Source organism: Acinonyx jubatus, chromosome E1 (genome assembly GCF_027475565.1).
Source record: "Acinonyx jubatus isolate Ajub_Pintada_27869175 chromosome E1, VMU_Ajub_asm_v1.0, whole genome shotgun sequence".
NCBI lineage: Eukaryota > Metazoa > Chordata > Mammalia > Carnivora > Felidae > Acinonyx > Acinonyx jubatus.
The window spans coordinates 38,060,810-38,085,591 of NC_069397.1; the positions used below are offsets into that span (position 1 = coordinate 38,060,810).

The following is a 24,782-nucleotide window of genomic DNA, read 5'->3' on the forward strand; positions in this document are numbered from 1 at the left end:
ACCACTCCACAAAAACCACTTTTGTTAAGGTCACTTAGCAAGTTTTATGTTGCCAAAACCAACTCACACTTTTTGTCCTCACTTTACTTGATTTTTCGGCAACATTGAACATAGCTGACCACCTACTCCTTCATGAAACACTCCCAACTCTTGAATTCCATTACACCATGTTCTGTTGGTTTTCCTCCTGTCTTGCTAGCTGCTTTTTCTCTTTTGCTGGCTCTTCCTCCTCTATCTGACCACTTAAGTTAGATGTTTCTCAAGGCTCAATCCTGGGCCCCCTTCATACAATACATTCTCTCTTTAGGTGATGCCATCCATTCTAATGGCATTAAATATCATCTATGTGCTGAAGATGACCAAATCTCTATCTCTAACTAAAAAAGAGTTTACCAACTCTGTCCCTCACCATTAATCTCCATATTAGCACTATTTTTATTTCCTTCACAGCACTTAGTATTTTAATTATTTCATTTGTTACTTACTTGTTGGGGGGCCTGTCTTCCTTACCTAACTCTAAATTCAGTGTCAGCAAAAGCATTGCCTGTCTTGTTTACTACCGTAATGCCAATATTTTGCATATGTGGCACATAATAGGCATTCAATAAATATTTTTTAAATGAATGAATGAAGATTTCTGATTTTTGGATTAGGTTGTGTCACAAATGTATGACAATATAAGTAAAAAAATAAATGCTCTAAAGCTTTCATTGTTCAACTATCTTTTAAAATCAGCATTTAGGGATGCCTGGGTGGCTCAGTCAGTTGAGCATCTGACTTCGGCCCAGGTCATGATCTCGCGGTCTGTGAGTTTGAGCCCCGTGTCAGGATCTGTGCTGACAGCTCACAGCCTGGAGCCTGCTTCGGGTTCTGTGTCTCCCACTCTCTCTGCCCCTCCCCCGCTCATGCTCTGTCTCTCTCTCTCTCTCTCTGTCAAAAATAAATAAAACATTAAAAAAAATTTTTTTTAAATCAGCATTTAGGGGGTGCCAGCGTGGCTCAGTGGGTTAAGCACCCGACCTCAGTTCATGTCATGATCTCACTGTTCATGAGTTTGAGCCCCACATCAGGCTCACTGCTGTCAGCACAGAGCCTGCTTCAGATTCTCTCTCTTCCTCTCTCTGCCCCTCCTCCACTCGCTCTCTCTCTCTCTCTCTCAAAAATAAACAGTAAAAATGTTTTTAAAAAATAAAAAATAAAATCAGCAATTAAATAAAATATATATTCCAAATACATATATAAAGATGATCCACTACTAATCAAACATGTGCTATGAGAGTGATGATAAGCTACACTGACACTTTTCAAACTGTGGGCAAGGTTGATAAGATTTCAATGTGCACAAGAATTCCCTAGGAACCTTGTTAAAATGCAGATTTTAATTCAGCAAGTCTGGCCTAAGATTCTGCATTTGTAACAACTGCCAGATGTTGCTGATGCTGGTCCACAGATTATATTTAGATTGGCAAGGATCTAAAGGATACCTGTAAATGATTTATGAACTAAGATAAACATTTGCTAGACCTCAACTTTGTGTCTAGTACTATACAAGATGATTTTCATAAACATTATCTTATTTAGGCTGTGGCTGTTCTCTTGTAGTACAGTAAACTTAGAAAGATTCTCAACCTAATCTATCAAGGCCAAGTGTCTTTTTTTATTTTTATTTTTTATTTTTTGCATCTCACAGTTACATCTATTCATGCCACAAAGGAAACAACATGTCTACAAGTGTACAGCGATGTTTCACGTTTCTATCCAACAGAGCACAGAACTAACTTACTGAGATTTATAGACAGACTGACGTTCCAGCTGATGTGTATTCCAAGTAAAACTGGTTAATGATGACCACAAGCAAGTGCAGGACTCAAAGTTTTCAAAGCTTTATTTCTTTTATAATCATTCCCAATTTTATAAACAATGAAGCCCATCAACTCCATTCCTACCCAAATCTCCTGGTACACTTGGGTATAGTAGGGCTTCATGGGGACCCAAACATTTTTAAAAAGGCTTTGAAGCATCTTGGTGAAAGACCCCCAGCTCAGACCACTCTGATGCACACAGTCAATGACTCAGAAAGAAGTGTCCCCCTTTTAGAAAAAATATTTTGTAATACCTCTTTTATCATCATGAATTAAATATAACCTATCCACACATGTGAGTTTTTTTTAATGAAGCCCCAACTGTCATATAAAGATAAAAAAATAACAAAATAATTTGTCTTTCAATATGTAAATATACCAGCACAATCATTCTAGAAAACATAATATTATTGTAGTCAGATATATTTGTAGAGTCACCATGAATGTAAGGCCTAAAAATGCAGAAGGATACAGGTTGCATCAATAATGGCAAAAGAGTCTTGGCTCTCAACATAACAAAGAATCATCTTCTCTTCATTTATATAGTAGTTGCATTGCTAGACAATTTAGGCTGTATTAAAACCATCCAAAAATACTTCATGTTTATACATAAAATGGAGTTAGGTTCTGGCAGTCATTAGACATAAAATGTTACTAAGTTTCAGAAAAAGGGATAAATTCCAACCTGGAATGAAAAATGGCTTCCTAAAAGGAATGGCATTTGTGATGGAACATAATGGATGAATGAGGATTTCAGTGGGATTGTGGTGCTATTAACAGTGTTGGGAAATCAGGAGAAGTTGGTTTGGATTGGAGAGACAGACAATGAGTTAATTTTTGGACTTGTTGGGTTTGAACAACATTAGAAAAATCAGGAGTTAGGAAAAGTAATGCATGTTCAGGGAATACTAAGCGGTCCAGAATAACATTAGAGGACAAACGTTACCTCTGACAAGGTATATTGAAGCTACATTGTGGATTATCTTAAATGCCTTACTAAGAAATCCTTAAAATGGTTTTTTCAGTAGGGGAGTGACTTGATATTTTAGGAAGATCATTCTGGCAGCAATCCTCAAAATGGATGGATTGAAGGAGGTAAGTCTATATACAGGGTTACCAGCAGAAAAAAAACATGTAACAGTCTGAATGGATAGTTTTCAAAATGTGTTCTATGGAACTCCAGGGTTCCAGAGGGCTGCCACAGGTGCTCATCTGTGTCAGGAGAAGGAAAGGGCCAGCAGCTAGGTAGGCATAGCAGTAGTCTCTTGCCTTCTCCCTCCTCTTAACTGGAACATCACACTTGCATCTGTCCCACGTAAGATTTTTGTACACAAGGGCATTCTGTTGATAAAAACAAATTTTTTCCTGTTTTTGTGTCTTATCCAAATTCTTATTTAACTGTGAGCATGACCATGCAATATCTCAAGGAGCCATCATATAATCATCAGTGTCACTGTATAGAGTACTAGCTACAAGATCTAAGAGCCATTACATTAATTCTTAATATCAACTTTTTAAAATCATTATGTGTCTCCATCCCTAAATACCTGTAAAAGTTCTCCAGGTTTTCTTAGGTTTGGGGCAAACAGGACTATATTAGGTCATTGATGTCTGCAATGGAAAACTGTGGAGTCCTTTGAGAATCTCCAAATTTCTTTTATTGAGATGTGCATTGAGGCTGTTGGCTAGGATAACACATAAACTATATACTTGTGTACTCTGGTCTCTCAGTCCTACTAATTTAAATTTGAGGTAGATGGCACAAGAACAGACACTCAGATCAATGGAACAGAATAGAGAACCCAGAAATGGACCCACAAATGTATGGCCAACCAATCTTTGACAAAGCAGGAAAGAATATCCAATGGAATAAAGACAGTCTCTTCAGCAACTGGTGCTGGAAAAACTGGACAGTGACATGCAGAAAAATGGACCTGGACCACTTTCTTACACCATACACAAAAATAAACTCAAAATGGATGAAAGACCTAAATGTAAGACAGGAAGCCATCAAAATCCTCTTGGAAAAAGCAGGCATAAACCTCTTTGACCTTGGCTGCAGCAACTTCTTACTGTGGAAGCAAGAGTAAGAAGGGAGGCAAGGGAAACAAAAGCAAAAATGAACTACTGGGACCTCATCAAAATAAAAAGCTTCTGCACAGCAAAGGAAATAATCAGCAAAGCTAAAAGGCAACCGACAGAATGGGAGAAGATATTTGCAAAAGACATATCAGATAAAGGGTTAGTATCCAAAATCTACAAAGAACTTATCAAACTCAACACCCAAAAAATAAATAATCCAGTGAAGAAATGGGCAAAGACATGAATAGACACTTCTCCAAGGAAGACATCCAGATGGCCAACCGACACATGAAAAAATGCTCAACATCACTCATCCCCAGGGAAATACAAATCAAAACCACCATGAGATACCACCTCACACCTGTCAGAATGGCTAACACTAACAACTCAGGCAACAACAGATGTTGGTGAGGATGCAGAGAAAGAGGATCTCTTTTGCACTGCTGGTGGGAATGCAAACTGGTGCAGCCACTCTGGAAAACAGTATGGAGGTTCCTCAAAAAATTAAAAATAGAACTACCCTACGACCCAGCAATTGCACTATGAGGTATTTATCCAAGGGATACAGGTATGCTGTTTCGAAGGGGCACGTGCACCCCAATGTTTATAGCAGCACTATCAACAATAGCCAAAGTATGGAAAGAGCCCAAATGTCCATCAACTGGTGAATGGTTAAAGAAGATTTGGTTTATATATACAATGGAGTATTACTCAGGATGAAAAAGAATGAAATCTTGCCATTTGCAACTATGTGGATGGAACTGGAGGGTATTATGCTAAGTGAAATTAGTCAGAGAAAGACAAATATCCTATGACTTCACTCATATGAGGACTTTAAGATGCAAAACAGATGAACATAAGGGAAGCAAAAATAATATAAAAACAGGGAGGCGACAAAACATAAGAGACTCTTAAATATGGAGAACACACAGAGTGTTACTGGAGGGGTTGTGGGAGGGGGGATGGGCTAAATGGGTAAGGGGCATTAAGGAATCTACTCCTGAAATCATTGTTGCACTATATGCTAACTAACTTGGATGTAAATTTAAAAAATAAAATAAATTAAATTTTAAAAAACCAAGTAGGATATATAAATAACTTCTTCAAATCAGTAAGAAAAAAGAGAACCCAATTAAAAAATGTGCAAAAAAAGGTGAGATAGGACTTTTATATACATTATCCTATTTAAACCTTTACAAAAGCCCTAACATTTACAAATTTCCACATATTATTGTATTCCTTCAGGATCACTCACAAAGAGTCAAAACAACAGGTTATATTCACAAATGCCAAGTGTCTATCTTCTACTGAATTATTGTTTATCAAACAAGCTCACAATCTTATTTCTACAATGCATGAAAAATGTTAAAATAATGACTCATCCTAAATTGTTCACCCACTGAATTTTGTTTTTATGGTAGTAAGCAGAAGTGTGTTGGTTAGAATGGTCCATAAAGTCTTTTGTCCTGCTGAAATAATTCTCAAACCAAGACAGGTAGCAAATTGGTGGTTTACACCAGTTACGAATAACTTCTCTCATTTGGTCCCCTTGAATCCACTGGCACACAACTGCTTTAGACAAATATCTCATGCAGCCCAATGGGCCAGCTATTTCTCAAGGTTTGAATGGCACAACATAACATCCACAGTACCAAAATGAAGTTAGGAAGCTTAGCCTTAACAAAGGAAGTTGTAGAACCAAGGGAAAAGGAGTTTAATTTCTGACAATCACAACTTACAGAACTTGCTGAATCTTAGACAATACTGGCTTCCAGAGACTACTTAGTTATAAAGCATCTATTTCTATCCCAGGAGTTTTTAAATTTTTTTTTGAAGAGAGACTTCATTTTTCAAATGAAATCTTACAGAGATTGCCATGCATAAAATACATAGAGGAGTATCTTAGTAGTATACAGTATAGTAAGTTCAAATATGTAATAATTACCAGAAGGTCAAACAATGAGAACAATATGCCTTTTAATAAAAACTAAAAATCTATAGATATGGATAAAACTTACAGTTTATATCAGCATCAACACATACATTATTCTATATTTTGTCTTGTCAATATGAATAAAATGAAGATGCATATATATAAAAACTGTTACCACTTGCAAGAGTTTCACCTTATTATTTCAGGAGAGTTTGTTTGTTTGTTTGTTTGTTTGTCTAGTAGGCTTCACATGCAGCACAGAGCCCAGCACAGGGCTTGAATTTATGACCCTGAGATGAAGACTAGAGCTGAGATCGAGTCAGATGATTAAGTGACTGAGCCACCCAAGCACCTGTATTTCAGAATAGTTTTTAAACTATCTGTGTTTCAAAGTTGAATCACTCAAAATATTTAACAATTCTTCACATTCTTTAACTCTGAACATAAAAATAAGACAAGAAGTACCCCCAACACTTATAATAAGTATTTTAAAAATTTATAATATATAATCATGATGTGTTTTTTTTGTTATTGAGCAGTTGGTTACTACACTGTAACAAAAGCATGTCCCAACCACCTTAGCCTGAGCCTTTATAGGTACTTAATTAAACACAGGGAATAGAAGAGTTAATGATGTTCTTAACTCAATAATTTTACATGAGCAAATATGCACAGGAAAAAAACCAAGAGTGCAGAACCGTAATCTTACTCATCACATTTATAAAATGCTAATATTTCAAAGAGTTTCAAAGAGTTGATTAAAAAAAGTTTCACTTTGAGGTCAGAGTATAAATTTATACATTGATAATCTTCAACACATTAAAATTTGGTAAATGATACTCATGAAAGTCAAATGAAATTTAAATCAAGTTAGCCTCTGATGCACATACATGGTACTGTCTATACTGCATGCAAGCATAAAATCAACTATTAATGAGTATTAGCAAGTCCTTTCCTAATTACAGAGATAAAGATAGATGATAGCAAAAATGATTAGTTGTTAAATATTATAAAAATTAGTTACTTAGTTTTCAGACTGGAGCTATTATTATATATTAATTATGATGTAATTCCACATCTATAAAAATGTTTGTAGGTTTGTGAGCATGATCTTTTTTCATATCCACAGCCTACATGACTACTATTACAGGAAACTCTTCTGATGTGCCAAATATTCTGATAAGTTAATAGTCTCTCAAATAGATATCACTTTGCAAGTGAACTGATAAGCTGTGTTAGAGAACTCAAATTAAGTAAAGTATATTATTGTCAACTTTAAGAATCAAAACATTTGTTGTGGAAAATGGTTTATTGTGGAAAGTGCAGTGCTTCATTGACATAAAGAATGCTGCAAAAATTTTAAACAAATCCATAAGTTAGAGGGCACTATATTATTTTGCCCAGAGTAGAGTCAATATTGGATTAGAAAAAGATGGTACTATTCATATTGTTAGATTTAGCCAACATTCCAGACTCTTCTACCAAACCTTTTACAGTACCTCTGACAAATTAACCAGCATAATTAACTAGTTTCAATGTCATTATTTTCTTTACTCTCTTTGCCCTAAAAGCTGAACAAATAAATAATCAAATGACGAAACACACAGGCAACTCATTCATTAATTTGTTCAATAAATATGACTGTTGTTGTACTATGTGCTGAGGAATGGGCTGATGATAAAAAATATGCCTATGCTTTGGAACCTGACAGTCTAGGAAGGGCTACAGGTATGTTAACAACCAAAATAAGCAAGAAATCTAGTTAAGTAATCTTTTAGATAATTAGGAGTTATAACTAAAAAATGTAGCTTTGTATTGTTTCATCAGTGATGCTACTGAAATGTTTTCAATTTCTCTTATTTTAAAAAGTTTCCTTTATAAACCCACAAATAATCTGAGGTACCAAAAATTTCATCTCTAAGAACATACATTAACAAATACAATTTGTAATATGCTGCCAATTCTATTGATACAAAAAGTCAGGAGGTAAGTGGATTTTGAATTTTTGACAATGAGTGAAAAGTATTGTTCCATTAATACATTTTATTCTGTTTCATATCTTTTATTAAACACTTACTTTTTATGTCTCTTAGATGAAACACATATCTAATATAATATGGTATCAACTCCACACTATTTCGATTTACTCTACAACACTTTGGACTCTAAGAACTTTAATTTTGGATGCAGAAAGCAGATTTCAATTAAGACTGAAAAAATTATTCATAATCACTGGGGATTAAAGTATTTTGATAGGTTATATAGTAATAATAACTGTTATACATAGGTTACATTTCAAATAATCTACATATAATAGAAATATAATTGTTTCATTATTTCATCTTTTTTTTAGTGATTCAAAAGGCCTTAGAGTCATCCTTATGCTTTTTAATTATTATAAATATACCAGCTAATGAAGAGTTATATTTTTAAAAAGCTAGATAGCAGAATGCACTCTATATCCTTGTGATGTTTAGAATCTCTTTTCACAATAATTAATGAACCCTTAGCATGAAAACATCATTTATTGAGCACCTACTACAGGCAAGTTTCTGTATTAATCACTCAGTTCTTCTCATACATGGTCTACATTGAATGTCTGATAAAAGATCTATGACTAACATTTTAGTACTAAATAAGTGAGTATATACAGTTAATATATTGACAAGTTTATAATAATGTATTAAAAAGGTATTACTGGAAAGTTGTATGCTAATTTTACAGTGTCATTTCTATCTTACTGACTGAGAAAGCAAATTTCTGTTCATATTTGATTCATATTTTAATAGACTTACATGTAATCCTGAAATCTGCTGATGTATAGCTAATAGATAAGATTTTGCCTTAAGGCTAGTTTAGCCAAAAAAAAAAATAACATTTTTGTTTTCTCTGTTTTTTCTATTATACCATTTAATTAAATACTTTAAAATTTTTCTGAGTTCTATCAAAGAATTGCTAGCACCAATCTCCTACTCATAGAAATTAATTAAATAAAAGGTGTCATATAAACATAATGAAAATTACTTTTCAGCACTATTTTCTTAATTGAATGCAACAAACTGTGAGGGTCTTTTATGAACAGAAACCATTTCTGACACCGAGCACACAAAAATAAAACATACTCTCTGCCCTCTAAGAGCTTAAAGACCAGTGGGGTTAGAAACATTTAAAGCAATAAATACAACTGGCAGAAGTGTGTACAGAAAGGAAAGGACCTTGGCCTAGGTGAAGGGAGGTGAGGGACCAGTAGGGAGACCACCAGAAGGCATCAGAGAAGGTCATCAGAAGGAGGGCACCTGCAGAGCGAAGGATGAGTAAGCATAACCAGGTAGAAAATGGGCTGAAAATCTTAGTGAAGACATGGAAGTGTGAAATAGCATATTGGATCATAGGAAGTACACACAGGAATTTTCTAAAATTATATTCTGTCATTTTTGTTCCTTTGAACTTTACCATTTCATCCTTCATATGCTCATAATGGAGGGCTAGTAAACTCCACCATTTGGAGGCTATATCTCTGTAAAACTCAACCATCCAAAGCATAGAAAGGGACCTAGAAATGAAAAATGGCTTCCACAAAAGCCATGTGATAAGAAGCAGAAGCTGACATCAAGGAAACAAAATTTGTTCAATAACCCTGGAATATTTAGTGTAGGGGCATTCAGCTCTGCACAGTTCAAATCCCCCATAAGAATATACTATAGAACATTACCTGATGGTCAGAATAGTGACTCAAGGTTACCAAGATAAAGTGATCTCTCATGTACTTTGTTTATAAGACAGGGAGGGGGCTGTGTAATAAATACACTTAGAAAGATCTCTACCCAGTATCATTTAAATAGAAAGGTTTTATATTAAATGAGAAACATGCCAATACCTATGAAATCCATTTTTGTGAACCACCTCATTTCTCAACCATAACAAAAAGAAGAAGATACTGTTACTATAACACAAATAACAAAACTTAGCAACATCAAAAGTCTTTGGATAGAAAATACTTAGGATCAAAGATTGTGAGAAAAGAAAAAAGTTACAGCTTTTGATTTATTATATGCATTAACTTTTCATTTTTACATGACAAAATTTCAATTTCAAAGCTTATTTCATCTGAAATCATAATAGAAAGTCTCAATAAACATCTATTGATGAATGAATTTTAAAAAGATTTTATATGTTGAAGGAATGACTAAACAGCTTCACATTTTACAATAAACTATAGCATGTTAATTTTACCACCAAATTAGGCAGAAAATAAAGGTATTCCATAAAGTATTCTACTTTCTTATACTACCAAGAAATGAGAGGTATACATTCCAGGTTAAATTTATTTATATTGAGACCAAAATGTCAAGATAATATAAAAATATTTTAAATATCAAACACATGGACCAGATTAGTCAATCTCGGGTAAAGAACTAGATATTTTACTGCATCAAATACTCTGTCCTCAAGTAGCACAGCCAAATTCATATCATTAACCTTTTCTTTTCTTTCAAGTTTTTGCATTAAGCATACTATATACCATCCATCTCTATGGACCTATGAATTTAATCTAGACATATAAACTCACAGTTGATCACTGCCTATATTCCAGATTCCATCTCTTTCCATTTATAGTTTGTGCATTCTAAACCAAATTCTATACAAGTTTTCATTCCTTTCTTTTCCAGAGAGCCTTTATTCAGGCTTATCTAAAAGTCTTTGTTAAGGGCATTATATCCCAAATTATGCTATTTATTTAATAATTTCTTTGTTTCACATTAAATAAATGAATCCAAGAGTATTAACATTTACAGGGAAACACTCTAGTTTCCATGGATTTACATTATTCTGCATGTTAGTCTGGAGAAGTGAAATGATTAGGAATAAGAAAAAAATAGTGTTGAATATTGATTTATGACTTCACAAAATAAATTCAGCAATTCATTTATAATAATTAAAGCATGAGAATTTTTAAAATTATTTTTTCATAGTGTACAGTGACCTAATTTTTTTTCCTGTTCTTGGTCAACAAAGCCTTTACATGTTAACAATTATAGTTCATAGACCATTTTTAAAATATTCACAGTGTCAACTTTAAGAGTTATTTTTTTAAACCCTAATAATTTAAAATTTTAAAAGCATAGTTTTTCATAAAACACTTGAAGCATTATTCATAATGGCTATTTAAAAGTTGTCATATCCATACTAAACACATACTGTTTATTGACTTATTGTTTGGCATTCTACTTAAAGAAAAAAAAAATTTTTACATGGGCCACAGCAGTTAGAAAAATTGTAAGCATACCCAGGTACAAACTGAGGATTCAGGACCACAATATTGCACTTAATTATATTTTGAAGGAAAAAAAAAGTTCTGCCACATGTATCTTGTATCTCAAAGTAGTTAATTAAATTTAAATAACTTTATATACTCTAGATCTAGGGTTGCCAAAGATCAATTCATTATTATGAAAAAAACCATGTTATTCATAATATTTATCAAATTAACATTTTAATTAGGTGTCAGTATCTCATTTATTAAGAGAATGAATCCGTTTCTCACAAATTCTAGTTTTCCAAATATCAGCACCTTCCCCAACTTGAAATGCACTCCCCAACTTGAAAATCTTCCATTTTTCAGAGTGTAACAAACCCTTGTTGAAAAGTTTACAACAGTGGTGTGAAATTTTAGTTATCCCAAATAAGTATATACTGAAATTTTTTGAGAAGTGAGGATAGTTTCACGACTCTCAAAATTAATTCAAATGAAACTTTTTAATTGATCCTGGTTTTTGCTTTGGATAAAGGACCATTAGAAGATCGAGTTCCAAGCAAACCACAAGTGCCAACCAGTTTAAAATTTACCTTCCCCATATGACAGCATTTACTCTTAGAAGAAGAAAAACTGTTAAGTTTAATTCTAAATAAGTCACTCAGGTTAGCCTGAATCCAATGGACACTGAGGCCATGGAAGAAAAAAAAAAAAATCCAAAAGAATCAATTATTCCAACCCAGCTTTGCTGCCATTTCAGGGACGCCCCATAAGTACTCTTCCTCTGCAGACTTCGAGTTGAGCCCTCATGTCTGACAACCCTTAAGACATAAAATTGCGGAGAAATTATCATTTCCCAAAGTTAGGTGGGGGTTGGGGGGGGGCAAAATGAGAGATGTTTAAGAACTACACGCTTTGCCCTCTGAAATGCCTCATATTTACTTTTGACAAAAGAAATAAATAGAAGCAAAACCGAGATTCAGAAGGTACTCTCTCTGCTGCGTGCACCGGTCAAGCTTTTCAAAGACCCCTTAGAAAAGAAGCGGGCTGGAGGCTCACCTTCCATCTCGCTGCCGGGCTGGGTTGGGCTGGAGCTGCCGCTCTGGCTACCCGGCCGCTCCACGTGCTCCTGCCGTCGCCGGGACGCAGCGCGCAGCTGGCGGGAGATTCCCGGCGCGGGGAGTCCCCGGGATCGCGCCGCCGCGTCGGCGCAGATTGAAAGGGGCAGGAGCGGACGACCCGCCGGTGCACAGGGTTACAGCGGCGCTGGCTGGCGGCGGCTTTAAAGCACGTTCACCGCGGAGCGCCCGAGTTCCTCACCTCCAGCCCCTTTTTGAATGTCAAACCCTGAGAACCCAGATAGGATGGAAATGGCCCATCAGTAAATTGTCCCAAAGTGTCTAAGAAGGATAACGGATGGGAGCGTAATATATGGGGGAAGGGGGGCTCTGGATTGTTTCTTACAAGTTTAAGTTCAGAGAGGTTTGTCTTAAGTGTAACAAGATCTGGAACTTTTGGTCTAGATTGGGGGATGATAGCCATGAATACTATCAAAGAGAACACATTTAATTTGAAGTATTCTGTTTTTCTTCTTCAGTTTTGCTTTTCACGTGATAATTCTTCGTCCAAGTTTTCAGAAAACTCTAAGTTCAAAAGGATTTGGGCACTTTTATCAACTCGACTTTTTCATTTCGCGAAGCAAAAATTCTCTCACTTTTATTTTCCTGTCTGAGAACTGTTGCCACCACTCACAAAATACTATGCACTCTATTTACGTGTGTTTATTTTCTATTACTCTGACTTCTTCAAAGGAGGATCTAAGACAGCTTACCAAAAAATGCACACACACACACACACACACACACACACACACACACACACATGCTGTATCAGAAAAGTAAGTAAATAGAGCTAAGGGGGAGGGAGTGATAAGATAGTAAAATTAACTCAAAGATGTTACTGCACAAAAATGTACCGGTCAACATCTTTCCCCAACATCCCTCCCTCTTTATAGAGGTAAAGCACAAATTTGACTATAGGAAAAGGAAAGGGGAAGTGACCACATAACAATATTTCAAAAGCAGAACTTTTCTTCACATTGAAGTCTAAGGGACATTGTTTTGGTGAATCCTTATAAAGATATCCATTGTTTTGAATTGGACAACATGTGAATGATTCTCAAAAAGGCCACTTCCACCCTTGCTAGAAAATTACATTGTTAGTGTATATTTCAGACTTAAGGTTGGGAGTTTGCGCATCAGCAGACCATATCAAAAGAAACCCACACTTACAAGTTAAAATATACATGTTGTAATTTTATGAATTTTAGTTTATTTTAAATATGCCTTGGTATAGGAGGCACACACACACATACATATAGGCATGTGTATCTATATACATACACATACATGTGTGGTGGGCAATTTTTCTTTAATGAGTAAATAAGTTGCTTTGGCTTTGTTTTAATATCATGACACCAATGTGGTATCTCTGTAGCTTGTAGGGGTTGGAGTTCTACAGGATAGTGTCAATTTTGGAGAAATACTCTAAACACCAAGTCTAATTATAGTATTGAAAGGGGAAATTTGTTGTTTGTTAGTTTCTAAAAGCAAAAATAGCACATCAAAAGTAGCAGAAGAGGAACTGTAAATTTTCAAGGGATGGTTTAAGGATGAATAGTTGTTTGGTTATTAAAAGGATGTAAAAACTTTTATTACACTTAGCAGTGGAACATGTTACTACTCTGTAAATTATTAGTCCAAAATGGAGTATTTCAGACTCAGAGAATGGTACTTAAGGGAATAGATAAAAAGTAGATGCATGAAATAATTTACCTAGCTACTCCATCCTCAAGGAGGTGGATCGTAAATCCCCAATCCTTAAGTGTGGGCTGCACATAGAGACTTCCTTCCAAAGTGCACAGTAAGAGAGGAAAAAGAGTAACTTTCGAGTAGAGAAACCTGACAAACACTACCTTAGCCAGATGAGCAAGATAACATCAAGAGTGATAAAGCATGTTGGCAGTATGTATCGTTAATATGATGTGATGGGAATGGCACTTTACCTCTATTGTCTTCCACCCCAGTACCTATAACCTTAGTATAATAATGAGAAACATCAGACAAATTCCAATAGAGAGGCATTCTGCAAAGTACCTAACCAGTGAAGGTCAGGTCAATGTCATCAAAATTGTCATTAACTGTCAAAGTTATCAAAAATAAGAAATGTCTGAAAAACTGTCACAGCCAAGAAGAACCTAAGGAAACACGATGACTTAATGTACTATGGGATTCTGGAGCAGAAAAAAAGGGCATGAGGTAAAAACGAAGGAAACTAAATAAAGTACATGCTTTATTTAATAGTAATGCATCAGCACTGGTTCATTAACTGTATGAAATGTACTGTACTAATGTAAGATGGCAATAGGAGGGAAAACTAGGTGGGGGCACGTGAGAACTCTGTACGATACTCCCCATTTTCCCATAAATCTAAAACTGTTTTAAAATTAAAAGTTTATTTTAGAAGAATGGACACGTACTTTCAGCAAACAACCACGACTCGTTTAGTTTAGTCTCTCCTCACAGTAGTCAAAGTTTACCACACAGGATTTATAAGGATCGATTTACTTATAATAACTGGGAAGCTACCAAAGGTACTTTGACTAACACTGGAAAGTCAAACTACTAGGGAATTAAAGATAATGCCTAAATCTGTCTCCACTATCACCACCTTAAGAAAGGAACAGTTGAGACTAAACCATGAATCTAGACACAGTAACTGACATGGGTGGATCTGACTCACTGAGTCACATTTCATGGCTTCAGCTATGTAGGTATAATTAACAGTGACTCAAAATGAAATCACTGACAAAGGTTGCTCCTGGACCATCTGAGATAGTCCAAGTACTGACTTGGCTCAAAGGAAATAAAACTGAAAACTCTTGATCTCACCCCAAATAATCATTCTGCACCCTGTCTGAACCTTGGTCTCTTTCCCCACCAGCTTACTCAAAACCACCACCCAGGGTGTCCCACCGCTAAGAAATAGACAACAAACAGGCCACCAAACTGGTAGCCAAGAAGGAACCATGAATGACGGGGCACGGTCTCTTTCAGAGCTCTGTGATCTCGACTCATTTGTCATCCATCCCCACAGGCAAAGCAGAGCTGGGGATCTTGCCCTTTCAAATGGGTCCGTTTTCAAAAGAAGATTACTTCACAACCCTAGATAAATTTGCATGGGGGTCTCCCCACACCCTCTGATACTGGGATGTGGAAAATAAAGGTTAAATGTTCCTCTCGAGTGGGAAGGGCTGGAGATGCCTTGTTGGCGCACTAGTGGTTCCTCGGGTTCTTCGTTTGGGGGGTAGGAAATGCAGTTAAGTAAAAATCGGGTGGAAGAGTTTGGAAAAGATTGTGCACACAACTTCAGGCAGAATTCATGAGAACCAAGGCACAGGAAATTTCCACAAGCTCTTTGTGTCCTGTGGGGAGGAAATTTCTCCGACGCTTCTCCCTCTCTCCGGTCCTAATGTAATTGCATCTCTCACTCGCCTTACCCCATCGTCCCACTGGGGGCCCACAGTGTTCCTCCCGTAGATCTCTTCAGCCTCCAGAAAGGTTAAGTAACCGAAACGCGCAGCCTTGACTTCTTTAACTTTACTCTTTCCTTCTCCCAGGAGCCGTTCACAGAATTAAGTCGCGGAGAGCGCGGGAAAATGATACCAGTCGCCAGGCGTGAGGCGCGAGGCACTCGCACGAGGGCGGCCGAGTGTGCGCGAGAGGGCGGGGCACTCGCCTCCGGCGCTCGGGCCCAGCGCGCGCCGGCCCCGCCCCCGCGCGCGAGCTCCCGGAGCGCGCACGCGCGCTCTCCTGCGCGTACGCTCCGCGGTAGCGACATACGGGTAGGGGAGCTGATCCCGGCGGTTTGCTTCGCTCTGTGGAGGAGAGATGGGGAGGCGTTGGGCTGGGGCTGAGGTAGGAAGGAGCCCGCCCCTCGACGCCTCCCTCGACGCTAGCCCCTGAGCCGTGATGCGAGCGTGGGTCCTACTCTCTGCGGTGCTCTGGTACCTCACTGGAGGTGGGGCTCCTCCCGCTCGGTCCTCCCCCCACAGCCTTGTCCCTCTTCCCAGTCTTGTCTCCTCCGCTTCTCCCCGCCCTAACCCCACTCTGAGCCCCGGCTCCTCTTCTACCGAAAAAGTCAGTGGTTTCTTTCTTCCGCAGCTGGAGGTCGGCGTTCTTCGGAACGCACAAGCAAAGGTTTCATTTATGGCAAGCCTGGACACCCAGGTACTAAGGACTCTTCACCCGCAGAGTCTGTCAGAAGAGCGGGGGGGGGGGGGGGGGGGGGGGGGTGGCGAGCAGTGGACCTGCTTAAGGTTCTTCCAACGGAGGGAAAGGGAGAGAAAGTTCATTGACCATCCACCTGGTGCTTGGCATTCTCGTCCTTTCATCCTTACAGAGACCCTGCCACACCTTAGTGTATCACCTGGCCTAAAGTCGCACAGCTCATAAGGAGCTAGGATTCAATCCAGATCTTTCTCTGATGCCACCTTTCCTCTAGGCATCTCTACTGCTTTGCAACATGCAAGGCCCACTCAGAGTGATTTCCAGGCTGCAAGTCCTCTGTTTGGAGTTCCTACACATCCTTTAAGGCTCAGCTCAAATGTTGTTTACCACTGTGATAACACTTCCCCACACTCCCCAAGGAAAAATTGGTCCCACAGGCTAACTTGAGATAACTTTGGGATAACTTTGGGCATTTGTCATGTTTGGAAGCTCTCCATGTTTGGAGTCCCTCCCCTTTTCACCACCTGCCAAACCGTGGGACGGTACCTTCTTTGTATGTTCAGGGGCTGGCATTCAGTAGACTATTTTTTATTATTTTTTTTTAATTTTAAAGGTTTTTTTTTTTAATTTATTTATTTTGAGAGAGAGTGAGTGCCAGCAGGGGAGGGGAGTGCAAGCATGGGAGGGAGAGAATCCCAAGCAGGCTCTACCTGCGGGGAGCCAGACCCAGACAGAGCTGGATCCCAGGACTCTGGGATCATGACCTAGGCGGAAACCAAGTAAGCATCTGACGCTCAGCCCACTGAGCCACCCAAGGGCCCCCCTTTTCTGATCTTTAAATTCATTCCACTAACCCTTCAAAAAATTGATTCAAGTGAGTTCTGAATCTGTACATTAAAATGAACTAAATGCATCATGTACATTTTTATAAACAAAACTATAATATCACAGAAAAAAAAGAATATTTACTATCAATCTAGAGTTTTAAAAACTTGTAAGAAGCAAGAAGGAATTTATATTTGTATTCTAAATGTTATAATGATAGGCTATTTTTTCAAATAGGGAAATCCAAAAAGAATTAGTGTGTCCTTGAGACAAAATGGTAGGACGTGTATTTCTTAATTTTGCTAATAATATGGCTATATGTTATTTTATTTTGTCACAGTGAAATTATATGTAAAATTACATCATCATAGCCCAGTCCTTGTCTGTATGGATTTTAGACGTGCTAAAAAAGAAACAGTGGACCCCACCTACATATGGATTGGGCCTAATGAAAAGCCATTAACAGGTAATTTGTTTGATATCAGTATCTTCTTTTAAAATGATATGGACTTTTTTAAAAAGAAAAGCACTGTCACTTATTGGAATGAACAAATTGAAATTTAATTTTTTAATGTTTATTTTTATTATTTTTACTGTTTATTTATTTCTGAGACAGAGACAGAGCATGAGTGGGGGAGGGGCAAAGAGAGAGGGAGACACAGAATCTGAAGCAGGCTCCAGGCTCTGAGCTGTCAGCACAGAGCCCAACTCGGGGCTCAGACTCCCAAACTGTGAGATAATGACCTGAGCTGAAGTCAGTCGCTCAACCGACTGAGCCACCCAGGCGCCCCTAGTGTTTATTTATTTTTGAGAGCCAAAATCAAGTCAGTGGCCCAACCGACTGAGCCACCTAGGTGCCCTGAAATTTATTTATTTTTTAAATTATTTTTTTAAAGTTTTATTTATTTATTTCAAGAGGACAGAGACAGCGTGAGCAGGGGAGGAGGAGAGAGAGAGGGAGAGAACAAGAATCCCAAGCAGCCTCTGCACTGTTAGTGCAGAGCCTGACGCAAGGCTCGAACTCACAAAACCGTGAGGTCATGAACTGAGCCAAAACCGAAAGCTGGATGCCTGGGCCATGCAGGCACTCCTGAAATTTAATTTTAACTGGGGTTTCACTTGCTCCATACTTAGACAAATCATGTTATGTATCTTGGTCTGTGCCTTATTTTCTCTGTATGTAAAAACCAGCATACAAACCTTTTGTACCTTACTTCTCAGAGCGGTATTAGTTCAAAAGTTTTTATAAAACCTAAAAGTTATCTTTGTAGTATCTGTATTGGAGATGAATATCCAATATATGCTTTTTCATGATGTTAGAAGAGTTTTGGGGAATATTAACATTAATTTCTGTTTTACATGAGGAAATTGTGTAGTACTACAGAGCAGTATAATTTCATTTACTAAGTTACCAGCATAAACCAATTGAAATTAGAGGCCAAGAACCAAGTTAAAGAAAACCAAAATATATTTCAAAAGTGTGCTTACCTCATGTGGCTTTCCACAAGAGTATAACAGAATTAAGATTTCTTTTAATTCTTGAAGTTAAATGTTTAAATAGTCCGTTAATTTTTAAATTTTTGTATTTATTTGTAACCCCAAGTTTACTAAATAGTGTCTGAATTGTTATATGTTAAACAACCAAATAATTTACTATTTCTGTTTAGGAAATAATCAAATAAATATAACTAAAACAGGAAAGCTGATGGTGAAAGATTTTCTGGAGGCTTTGTCTGGACTTTACACATGTACTCTTTCTTATAAGACTGTCAAAGCAGAAACCCAAGAAGAAACAATAGTAAAGCAGAGATATGACTTTATGATCTTTGGTAAGACTATGGGCACATTTTAACTTATACATTTAGTTTGGATAAGAATTAAGTGTATGGTCTCTTCATTTAGTGAGAATGACCACACAAACTCTTAAATTGACATCTAGATAGTATGTCCTTAACAATCCTCTTTCAGCCTCCCACTTCCCACCCTCTAGGTATGCAAGTATAATCTACCATATCACAATTTTGCCAAGTAATTTAAAAACTGATGTTAATTCTATAAAAGCAAATTGATGATCCTTTTCACTGGACTGTGCTGAGAGCAGTGACACTTTCTGCATTTTAAGCTATTCCACCATTTTATTTTTTTATACTGTTAACATATCTATCTATCCAGCCATTTCTTCTCTTGTACTGATTAGATAACATATCAGATGAAAACAACCTTTTTTCATTAAAGTTATTAGTTTTATATATTTTTTGAGAACAAACTGATAAAACGTTTTTGTTAGATAAATTTCTATGCTGATTTGCAAGATTAATGGGATTTCATATTACATGTTATTTGCAAGTTCTTTGGTAGAAGAAATTAATGGTAAGCACAATTGTTTTTATTCTCATAATTTTTTAAAGCCTATCGGGAACCTGATTACTCATATCAGATGGCTGTACGTTTTACCACAAAGTCTTGTGAAGGAAGATATAATGACCTGCTTTTTAGAGTGCTGAAGAAAATCTTGGATAATTTAATCTCTGATTTGTCATGCCATGTCATAGAACCATCATATAAATGCCATTTTGTTAAAATTCCAAAACATGGCCTCATACATGAGCTATTTATAGCCTTTCAAGGTAAAAAAATTTTTTTAACATTTCCTTAATGTGACATATCTTACAAATAGTAGGCCCTAAATGTTTGTTACACACTAAAGTATATTGTTGGTCCTAGCCTGGTTATGGTTTTAAAAATTAATGTTTTAATTATTTACCTTAAACGACGATATATTTTTGCTTACCTCTTTTTAATTTTTTTTAAATAGGCTCCATGCCCAACACAGGGCTTGAACTCACAACCCCAAGATCAAGAGTTGCATGCTCTACTGACTAAGCCAGCCAGGCACCCCTGAGCAGCCAGGCTGCTTATCTGTTAGAAGTCAATATCACTTTATAAATATGGCCTTTAACTATGCAGCTAATATTTAATTTATAAATTCTTATAAAATTTTAAATTGTATTTTTGAGAAGAACTTAATAAAAGAGAAGAACCAAACCAAATTTATTTCCATTCATTTTAAACCCTTGTAGTTACTTTGATTAGCCCCCAGATGGAGTGAAATAATAATGTATAAATTATTCAACTTGTGTATTTTACTTTATCACTAAGATTAGATAAACACATGCACACATGCATACTAAATTCAGCACTGGAGGCTTTGTTGGAATGTTTGGAACTTTTTAGAATTCTTTTGTGAAGGTATTTTATTTCTCTCCAGTTAATCCTTTTGCACCAGGGTGGAAAGGTGCATGCAATGATTCTGCTGACTGTGAAGATATCACTAATCATAATATCCTCCAGGTAAGAATTTCAATGTAGGGGGAAAGTATTTGAATAGTTAACAAAGCTGTGTAAAAATTGTGAATACTTTATTTTATTAATTTAAAAGTTTCTTCAAAAATCTATTCCTCCATGTTGTGAATATTTATCAATAATAGACATTCTAAGCAGGTAGATTTAAATTATTCTTTTTAAAAATATAAAGTATTATTGATTTTTGGCTTTAGTTTTTAAAAATTTTTTTAATGTTTATTATTTTTGAGAGAGAGAAAGAGAACACGAGGGCAGGGACAGAGAGAGAGGGAGACACAGAATCTGAAGCAGGCTCTAGGCTCTGAGCTGTCAGCACAGAGCCCAATGCGGGGCTCAAACTCACAAACTGAGAGATCATGACCTGAGCTTAAGTCAGATGCCTAACCCACTGAGCCACCCAAGTGCCCCTAGTTTCAGTTTTTACTTACTATTTATTTATTTGTTTGTTTATTTATTTTTGAGAGAGAGAGAAAGACAGAGTGTGAGCAGGGGAGGGGCCGAGAAAGGGAGACATAGAATAGGAAGCAGGCTTCAGGCTCTAAGTTGTCAGCACAGAGCCCAAAGCAGGGCTTGAACTCACGAAGGGTGAGATCATGACCTGAGCAGATGTCGGACACTTGACTGGCTGAGCCACCAAGGCGCTTCCCCCCCCCCCCCCCCCCCCCCCCCCCGCCACCACCAACCACTGGTTTCAGTTTTTAAAGCAGAGATTGTGAGAGTCTGGGCCATCTCAAGATGTTTTGTTTTGGAATAATACATCTAGAATAATATGTAGCTCTCCAGGTTAATATTATGTATTTCTTCTATGATAGAAGAATGGACCCCTGGTTTTTGTTTCCCAAATGGCAACTAAGTAGCATCTTGAAGAACAACCCCACAATCATGTAATCCTAGGTTAAACCAGTAGTTCTTCCAAAATTGTATCTATGCTGGTCATTATAGTTGCTTTCCCTCTGCCATTCTCAGAAGCTAAGGACATAGTCTAAAAAAATCCCTTTACTCTCCTGATTTAGTTCCTTGAGCCCTTAATATTGTGCATGGCTTATGGAAAGCACTCAGTTAATATTAATTATTATTAAATTCTGTGCTCAAAAAATAAAATGTACATTATTAGTTTTAATGCTGATTAGAGAACAGTTTTGGTTTCCATTTTGCTTGGCTCTTTGGAATAAGAAATAATGAACTCTCAGTTGTCTACACATGGAATAGACATGCTGCAAATAATTTAAACCTTAATTTAATTTTTCTTAACCATTGCATATATGAATTGACAATAATTGATAAGGTCAAGGCTAGACTAATTTTCGTATTTACACACAACTTTTTAGGAATTCATCTGTTGCATAAAGCATGACATGTTTGTACTATGTTTCATCGCCTCTGATACAGGAGGATAAATTTGGTTCACAGTTTAGTAACTGTACTTCTCTCTGGTATTTTAAAATCTTAGGCAAGAGATCGGATAGAAGAATTTTTCCGGAGCCAAGCATATATTTACTACCACAACTTTAATAAAACTATACCAGCTATGCATTTTGTGGACCACAGTTTTCAAGTAGTACGTATGGATAGCTGTCGTCCAGGCTTTGGAAAAAATGAAGGTCTACACAGTAATTGTGCTAGCTGTTGCGGTAATTATAAAATATAAATATCTAAATATTTAGATTATATAGTCAGAAGAATAGATGAATAATTCCCTTAGGATAATTGAATATAGTGATTCTTTCACAAAAAGTTATATTTAAAGGGAAGTAAAATTCAAAGCCCAGATTTCTAAATATAATTATCTTCATGTATATTAATTTTTCCTAATTCATTCTTTTGTATTATAATACATCTCTATAGTATTCTGAGTTAAGCTGCTAGGCTATGAAGGAAAATGACAGAATGGTCCTACCTAGAAAACAGCATTAGAAATAGGAACTTGTAAATGGGGCACTGCAAAAGATACTATAAAATGCTGATTTTAAAGGAAAAAATAGGATTCTGACTTTCTCCTACCTTTAAGATCATCAAATTACAATGTTTCAAACTCATAATCTTTCACAACTTAATTGGCTGAACATTACTCAGTATAACATGGGTATAGAAACAGTGTGATATTGAGGGCAGATTTATATTACTAGTATAAAATACCTCTAACTGAAATTATAATAATCTACTCCATGTTTTTTCCTCTACAGTGGCTTGTAGTCCTGGGACTTTTAGTCCTGATGTTGATGTTACTTGTCAAAACTGCGTTTCTGTCCGTATTTATGGAGCTAAATCTTGCACATAAACTTCAAACAAAAAATCGTAATATGAAGACTAGAGGTGAAAGTATTGTTACTTGCTTGTGGAGGTGGGGAACATAAGATAATTTGTTCACATCCCAGAGCATCATAGATCCATTAAGTAAGATCAGTAAGACCAGAACATTGGAAAACATACATTTTAGGAACTTTAAAAAGATAGTTGACATGGCATTTGTAAGAAGGAATTTAATATCTCCAGTGTACAAAGGAAAGTGTATTAGTGGATGATTTTCAATGAAATATGTTTTGGTGTTTACAAACTGAATTTGTTGCTCTGTACTTAAGGGTATATTAAGGTCAAAAAGAGTAGCGAAGTATAATATAATAAAAAATTTTATACCTCCCATATATTAATTTGTTTGAAATCACTCTGATATGATATAAAGGCCTATATTTTACCGTTGTAATTAGAACCAAAAAAGTTATTTATTTTGGTCCCTTTGCTTTTAGTTTTTAAAATAATTAAGACTTTTTGGGGCGCCTGGGTGGCGCAGTCGGTTAAGCGTCCGACTTCAGCCAGGTCACGATCTCGCGGTCCGTGAGTTCGAGCCCCGCGTCAGGCTCTGGGCTGATGGCTCAGAGCCTGGAGCCTGTTTCCGATTCTGTGTCTCCCTCTCTTTCTGCCCCTCCCCCGTTCATGCTCTGTCTCTCTCTGTCCCAAAAATAAATAAATGTTGAAAAAAAAATTAAAAAAAATAAAATAAAATAATTAAGACTTTTTAAAAATACAGTTTTAGATTTATAGAATAACTGAGATACTAGAGTTCCACATACCCACTCCAGCTCATGCCATCACCCCTTTCCGGTTTCCTCTATTATTAACCTGCGTTAGTGTGATACATTTGTTACATTAATGAACTAATGTTGATACATTATTATTAACTATAGTTCATAGTTTAAGGTTCATTCTTTGTATTATACAGTTCTGTGGGGTTTGATGAATGCATAATGCCTTGTGTTTACCATTACAGTTTCATACAGAATAGTTTTCACCACCCTAAAAATCCTGTGTGCTTTACCTATTCATCTCTCCCTCTTGCTCCACAACCCTTGACACCACTGATTTTTTTATTATCTCTATAATTTTGCCTTTGCCCAAATGTCATGTACTTGGAATTATATAGTGTGCAGACTTTTCAGGCTTGCTTCTTTCACTTAGTAATATGCATTTAAGATTCCTCCATGTCTCTTTGTGACCTGATAGATCATTTTTTATTGCTGAGTAATATCCCATTGTATGGATTTATAAAGGACATCTTGGTTGCTTCTAGTTTTGGGTGATTATGAATAAAGCTGCTATAAACATTTGTGTGCGTGTTTTTGTGTGGACATAAGTTTTCAACTCAATTGCATAAATACCTAGAAGTGTGATTGCTGGGTTGTATGGTAAGAATATGTTTAGTTTTGTAAGAAACTGACAAATCATCTCCCAAATTGGTTTACCATTTTTGTGTTCTCACCAGCAATTAATGTGTTCTTCTTGCTTCTCATCCTCACCAGCTTTTGGTATTTTCAGTTTTTTGGATTTTGGACATTCTGAGGTATATAGTGGTATTTCATTGTTGTTTTAATTTGAAATTTTCTAATGACATCTGATGCTGAGTATCTTTTCATATAATTATTTGTGTATCTTCTTTGATTAAGTGTCCAGATCTTTGTTCATTTTTTTGTTGGATCGTTTTATTCTCTTATTGCTGAGTTCTAAGAGTTCTTTGTATATTTTAGCTACAAGTTCCTTACATGTTTTGAACATATTTTCTCCCATTCTTTCCCTTCATTCTTTTAACAGTGTCTTTCATTAAGCAGAAGTTTTTAATTTTAGTAAAGTCCAACTTAGAAGTTTTCTTTCATGGATCGTGCTTTTAGCATCATACCCCAAAA

At 36.5% G+C, this 24,782-nt stretch overlaps 3 protein-coding genes across 9 annotated transcripts in view; 1 reads left to right on the forward strand and 2 right to left on the reverse strand.

Moving 5' to 3' along the window:
• The window catches only part of IKZF3 (IKAROS family zinc finger 3), a 96,633-nt gene extending 80,773 nt beyond the window's left edge, over positions 1-15,860 (reverse strand). The window contains exon 1 of one of the 3 annotated variants that reach the window (XM_053212420.1): positions 15,690-15,860. Coding sequence is in view for 2 of the 3 variants with exons in the window: in XM_027033858.2 (XP_026889659.1) it covers positions 12,191-12,197 (7 nt within the window). In the remaining variant the exon portion in view is untranslated. Of the gene's footprint in view, positions 1-12,190; positions 12,474-15,689 lie in introns of those variants that run through there. The other 2 variants (XM_027033858.2, XM_015078597.3) reach the window with 2 other exon arrangements.
• Positions 636-12,184, reverse strand: LOC128313503 (ATP synthase subunit ATP5MJ, mitochondrial-like). The gene has a single exon (XM_053212425.1). It carries the CDS (start codon positions 2,019-2,021, stop codon positions 1,839-1,841), a length of 183 nt encoding a protein of 60 aa, XP_053068400.1. The 5' UTR covers positions 2,022-12,184; the 3' UTR covers positions 636-1,838.
• Positions 15,861-15,984: 124 nt separating the features above from the next.
• ZPBP2 (zona pellucida binding protein 2) lies at positions 15,985-24,208 on the forward strand. 5 transcript variants are annotated; one of them, XM_027033850.2, is made up of 8 exons: positions 15,986-16,210; positions 16,354-16,419; positions 17,585-17,710; positions 18,912-19,073; positions 19,653-19,871; positions 20,513-20,595; positions 22,058-22,165; positions 22,791-24,208. In XM_027033850.2, the coding sequence occupies exons 1-8, from the start codon at positions 16,162-16,164 to the stop codon at positions 22,959-22,961; spliced, it is 984 nt and encodes a 327-aa protein (XP_026889651.1). In that variant the 5' UTR covers positions 15,986-16,161; the 3' UTR covers positions 22,962-24,208. The 5 variants fall into 5 exon arrangements, with proteins under 5 accessions (XP_053068398.1, XP_053068397.1, XP_026889651.1 ...); XM_027033852.2 differs by having other exon boundaries at positions 15,987-16,196; XM_027033851.2 differs by having other exon boundaries at positions 15,990-16,210; positions 22,058-22,238.
• The last annotated feature ends 574 nt before the right edge of the window (positions 24,209-24,782 follow it).